This window comes from Aquila chrysaetos, chromosome 6 (genome assembly GCF_900496995.4).
Source record: "Aquila chrysaetos chrysaetos chromosome 6, bAquChr1.4, whole genome shotgun sequence".
In the NCBI taxonomy this organism is placed as follows: Eukaryota; Metazoa; Chordata; class Aves; order Accipitriformes; family Accipitridae; genus Aquila; species Aquila chrysaetos.
Genome location: NC_044009.1, coordinates 27,554,161 through 27,560,160, shown reverse-complemented (window position 1 = coordinate 27,560,160; position 6,000 = coordinate 27,554,161). Strand labels below are relative to the sequence as shown.

The following is a 6,000-nucleotide window of genomic DNA, read 5'->3' as shown; positions in this document are numbered from 1 at the left end:
ACTGATAAAATACTATCCTAAATCCTTATAGAACTGACAAAACACAACGTGAAATGTATTTAGATGTTACATCCTTGCTAAATTTCCAGTTTTCTAAAGTCTACTTTTGAAAAAAAAAAAAAAAAATTGCTTTCCCTCCTTCCACCCACCTTCTTCCTTTAAACTTAGAAATAACTAAAAAATTCTTTAACTGTTAAACCATTAAATCCTGACCTGAAATCAAAATGCATTTCCACCACCTTCATCAACTCCCCTTCTCCTGCTAATGCTATAAACAGTACTTCGTAATGAAATATTTAGAACTTTAAATAAAGGCTATAAAATGCTTTATATTCACAAGAATATCCATGTTCGTGTGCTGCAGCTGGCTTCTGAGAAGCTGCAACATTTTCAGATGCTAACATCTCTTATCTGAGCTATTGTAACTAATTAGGCAAGATATATTAATATTTTTCAATACAAACTAAAACTTGCTTGCAGAAAATTGTTTTATTTGTTACTGAAGAAGGCACTGTCAGTTGCTCCCAAAATGGAAAAGATAACTAAGGCACTAAGCAATTTTTGAAACTACTTTATTTATTTCATGTGTGAACAACTTACTGGCAACTGCGACTAGATTTGAACGGGTATGGAATAGTTATCGGGGTCCATATTCACTAACTTCATGTTGATAGTTGTCACTCGTATCATCTCCTTGGAAATATCTAAGGAGGAGATTTACAAACATCACTTTTCCCAAGTTTTCCTTGTATATTATTTCTTTATATATCATCCCCGCACATTTACATATGCAGAACAAGGAAGGAATAAAAGCATTACATACTCAGAACCTTACCTTAGAAAGCAGGGCCCTACTAACAAAACCTGGACCCTGAGTAAAGATTATATTTACTAACTGTTCCACTTCCTTCCATGAAACAATAATTAGTATCATAATATTGGGGACAAATTTTAACTAACATCGAGATAGTCCTTGGAATTCAATAGATACATACAATCTATCGAATTTTGAAGACCTTTTAATAAATTCATGGGCATCTATGATTCATAAAATGAAAAGAAACAAACACACTTACCATGTTTCATAACGAAACCATTCCCTGGGAACACTTGGAGCAATAATGGTGTTCCTTATTGTCAGAAGAAGGTTACTGGGGTTTTTATCTGTTTATAAACACCACTTTCTACTATTTTGTAAGCAAACCATAGGTAAGAACAGATATACAGATTTCTGGTTTGCCTCATGTATTATTTAGAAAAACATTAACACTTTTTTTTTTTTTTTTTTAAGTAAAGTCGTGTTCTGTGAATTAAGGGGGGAAAAAGCCACCTCATATATTAAAGTTCAAGTTGTTCTTACCAGCTGACAAACAAGAGGAAAAGCAAGAACAACCTGATGCCTTAAATTTGCTGAGGAATCAATATCAGCAGGCACTGAATTCTACACTTTCATTTTTACAGAAGGGTTTTTTAAATAGGAAATCTTATATGCCATAGTTATGGATTCTGGCTGATAAAAGCACACACATTTTAGGTTTTTTTTTTAATTTTGGGGTGGCATGTCTGATATGTACTTTGTCAGTCCTTTGAATGCGACTGCAGTTAGAAACACAGTGTTTTCTGTGAAATCTTTAAATGTAAACAACATGTGCAAAGGAGGGGCTTAGTCAGCAGAAAGGTAATTGTATGGGATGCACAAGATGTTTAATATTTGTCTCTATTCCATTTTGAAAAAAAAACTGTTTGTGAGAGGTACAGGATAAATAAGCAGAGCAAGAACCTCAGTCCTCAGCTACTATATTTATGTGCACAGCCTTGTGACTCTTCTGTGGGCAGGATGCCATTGACTTTTCCATAACGTCAAGCAAGTGATTTATGTGATCAGGTGAAGACATATACATGATATTTTTTTCAGCTCATTTCCTTTCTATGCCTGTAATTTGGAGATGAATTTAAGTTTCTACCAGCCAACCTGCATCTTGTTGGAGGCAAATTTTTAATGTTTTGGTATTGATTTAAGCAACTCTCACAAATGTTATTTCAGTCCCAATTTTGCACAGATGACATCTACCTGGGTGAAGCACAAAGATGCTGCACTGCTTAAATCCCTATCTGCTCTCTGTGAGAAGTGCGAGTGCATTGCTGTGGTATACAAACCCAGTGTAGGCCTAATCAGTGTTTATATAAAGAATGACAAAATGTTGCACCATAGGCAGTTGCACAATACACATGTACCTGTGGTATTGGCCAAGCCATATGCAGTGCACTGAAGCAGAAATCTGAGTAGCACGAATCATTTGCTAGATAGGTCTTTGAAAATCTGAATCAGAAGGATCAAGCTGAAGAGCAGTTATTCCCAAGTCTAACTAGACGTTCTGTTGGTTATTGTGTCAGACAAACAGCCATCCAAAATGGGGCATTTTCTGAACTACTTTTTTCAATGCTGCAAATGAATGATAGTACAAAAGCCCACCTCTTTCTCTGCGAAGAGCTATGCAGTGATGTGAAAAAGACACCTAGACTCTGAATTCAAGAGATGGAGGCAAAAATTTCATTATGCTAATGACTGCCCTACAATCCAAAAGATTCAATTGCAGTTTAGGGGTCTTTTATACCCTGAATGGATGCTGTGGGTCTTGAGGAATTCTATCATTGGGAAGTCCTTGACTAAACTAAGGATGTGCTTTGAAACTGGTGTAGGTATCACTTCATAGTCCACTCCTTTGGACTGTAATGACATGCATCAACTGGAAATGGACTACTTTATCACACTAATCCAGTCCTGAAAGCAGAAGCAATATAGCAGAAGACTTCATTATGCTGCCTTAAAGAGACTCTCTCTTCCCTGAAGACATTCTTGGTACTAAGCGTGCATTAAACAAGGTTTGCTATTGCTAGTAACCACTCCTTTTGATGCCCAGCCTCCTCAAAATGTCTCAAAGCTGTTAGAAATAAGGTAATAAACACTGGTTTATTAAATATAGACAATTCTGTGGTTATGAACTCATTTTAAGTCCTCATTTGTTTGCATCTGAATTCTCTATATAAACTAGTGGGAAGAACTATTGATGGAATTGATAGCATTAATGGAATTTGTAGAAGAATAAAATGGTGGGTACTGATGAATCACCAGAGATCTATAATTTTAAAGGCTAATGCCTCTTTTTTTCCATCATCTTCTTGTGTCAAATTTGTCCAACAAACCAAACCAAACCAGCAAGAAATTAGAAGTCACTGTCTAATAAATGCTGTGCAAAGGTGAATTTTATTAATGATTTATTTACAAAGAAACCAAATACAAATTGTAACCTATATATAAATCGAATAGCACTCAAAGATTCTTCTTCTCCTCACACAGGGCCAATATCTACTAATAGACACAGCAGACAACATGAACACCCTCATGAATCAGGCACCTTGCAGTTCAGTCCATCTTCTGATCCTCTGCAGCAGGGGGAAGACCAGGATCATGTTCCAAATTGAAGCTAATCTCTTGTGGCCTCTCAAGTTCAAGATACACTCCTTGAAGCCAGAGTTTCTCTTTAAACCTGTTTAAAAAAGGTCAGTTAATATTGCCTATATTTTTAATGGTGGCAGCTGCAGCATTCCCTTTCATAAGCAACACTGTGGTGGTTGGCATAGACTGTTGTCTGTGGCCTTGAGACAATACGAGATTAGAGATCAAATAAAGAGTGACTCCAGACAGAACATAAAATATCCTAAAACTCATCTTACTGACAATAACAAATAACCTGAGGCCACTTTAGTTATAAAGAACAGAAGAGATGAGAAAAATGAGGAGAAATTTGACCTTTCTGTATGATCTACATGTTTTAAGCATACCGAATTCTCTGTGTGCCCTAAGTAAAATTAACATGAGCTTGCATTTGATTTTTTGCTTTGGAATATCTGCCTTCTCACAGCAATACAAGAAAAAACGTGAAAAAAAACATATGGGATCAATGCTTGATCAGCTGGACATGAGGGAAAGTGTGCGGGCAGCTTATGATGAAAGGGGAACAGCTTTTGAATCAACACATGCAATAATTTTCCTTTCCTTTTACATGTTGCTCTACGTCTAGATAGACAAACGTCAGAACTTAAAGGCAAAAGAACACTGCTCTTTCTTTTTTCTATAGCTTTTTGACATAGAATTCACTACGTATGAAAAGCTCAGAAAATATTCAGACAGTTTTAGGCAACAACTGATTTTTATGTCACCAGTGTAAACTTAATATTTTGAGTAGACTGTCAAAGACTAGCCAGACAGCAATCCCACAGATTCTCAACCAGTTTTCCAGGTCACATTAACCATCACTTCTTTAAAGCCATCAGACTCCTGGAGCCTTTTTTCCATTACATTGCTCCACATACCTGTCTGTCTTTCTAGAATAAAGCAAGCTATTTTACTGTGTCACCAGAAACCCAGCTTTTCATCATCAAACAACCTTACCAATTTCAGAGTTGTGTAATAAACATAATCAATAGAATTGTTTAGGTATTTTCTATTGAAAACCTCTGACAGCAAGTCTTATTTTTATGTGCACAATCTCTTCCTAACTCCCACCTACATTCCTACGTTACCTCATCTTAGCTGATGTTTTCAGCAAAACAGTGAACTAATAGTAAACCAGATTAATAACGGTCACAGGGTATAAAACCTCTCTCATCCCTGAATACATTACTCAAAAGACAGGCAGTTCCAGCACCATAAAATACAGTGTTTAGGCTCTGATAGCCTAAATTCTGGAGGCAAGGTTTAACCTTGTGCAAGAAGTCACCACAAGGACTATTGACTTCATGTATCTCACATAACCTTTTGAAATTGCACAGTGGGAAGTTTTGTCATCTTTAATCGGTTAATGAACAATGACTGTCCCTGTGCTATTAAGGCTTCCAAAAAAGATGCTTACCTAGTAGAAAACTTTGTTTACATATTCTGTTATTGAAACTTAAAGTTCATGTAGTTGTATCACTTTAAACTTCTGGAATACTTTGTGCCTTTGAGATGTACAATCTTACATTAATATCTACATGAAGATACCTAGACTTCAAAAAACTATTTCACTAAACTAAATAACTTATTGCACAAACTCAATTTTCTGTTGTATTACAAGGTCTTTCATCTAACAGAATTGCCTATCTTCTGATGAAGAACTAAGTGTAAAAGGCAGTCACACATCATGCGCTTCATTTACATTATGCAAAAATTCATAGGATTAGGAAGTGTGTTTGATGTATGCTTTGTAAATTAAGGTCCTTACAGCTCTTGGAATATTACAAGAAGCAGCACAGAGTAAGCTGCAAGTTACCTTACTGGGAGGTGTTTAGCCACTGGCTTCTGATCTCCTGCACAATGTGTGACATGGGCTGGTACTAACTCAGTTGTGGTGACATTCACTTCTGACAAGTATCCATCTTCCCATTCCGATTTAGCCTGAGTTACAGTGGAAATTTCTGGGGTTTTATTTTTCTCTGAAACAAAACATGTACGTTAGGAAGTGGAAACAAGGTGCTCATTTAATATGTCAACATGCCTAAAAGCATGCAGCTGGCAGGATGAATCACCTATCACTGTTACGAAAGCAGAACAACGCGCCTTTCCAATTTCATTGCTGGCAACACAGATATATTTCCCAGTATCAGCAAGGACTACGTTTCTTTTTAAAAGGTAATAGGTATCTCCTAATTTCTCAGTCTGTAAAACAATAGAATGCACATAGGAGATTATTAGTACCATAAAGCAAAATATATTATCTTTCTCCCGAGAAATATTTCAAGAATATTAGAACATACACTGATGTCTCCGGATACCATGTGGATATCATCCTTCATCCAGCAGACATGTGGTTTGGGCTTTCCATGTATAGTACAATGCAGGATTAAATCTTCTCCTTCTTGTAGAGTTGTATGTCCAAATTTTTGTATGAAGTTTGGCTGTTTTCCTTGTACTGAAAAAAAATTATCATTGTATTTTAAAAGGCACCACTAAAGCAACTG

The 6,000-nt window shown here is 36.2% G+C and overlaps 1 protein-coding gene across 4 annotated transcripts in view; it reads right to left on the bottom strand.

Moving 5' to 3' along the window:
* Positions 1 to 630: 630 nt before the first annotated feature.
* Positions 631 to 6,000, bottom strand: part of CCDC141 (coiled-coil domain containing 141) — a 111,164-nt gene continuing 105,794 nt past the window's right edge. For 2 of the 4 annotated variants that reach the window (XM_030019193.1, XM_030019195.1), the window contains 4 exons: positions 5,797 to 5,951; positions 5,569 to 5,698; positions 5,313 to 5,475; positions 3,260 to 3,548 (listed from right to left, as the gene is read on the bottom strand). In XM_030019193.1, coding sequence (XP_029875053.1) covers positions 3,425 to 3,548; positions 5,313 to 5,475; positions 5,569 to 5,698; positions 5,797 to 5,951 — 572 coding nt within the window. In that variant the 3' untranslated portion in view covers positions 3,260 to 3,424. Of the gene's footprint in view, positions 705 to 3,259; positions 3,549 to 5,312; positions 5,476 to 5,568; positions 5,699 to 5,796; positions 5,952 to 6,000 lie in introns of those variants that run through there. The other 2 variants (XM_030019194.1, XR_003924084.1) reach the window with 2 other exon arrangements.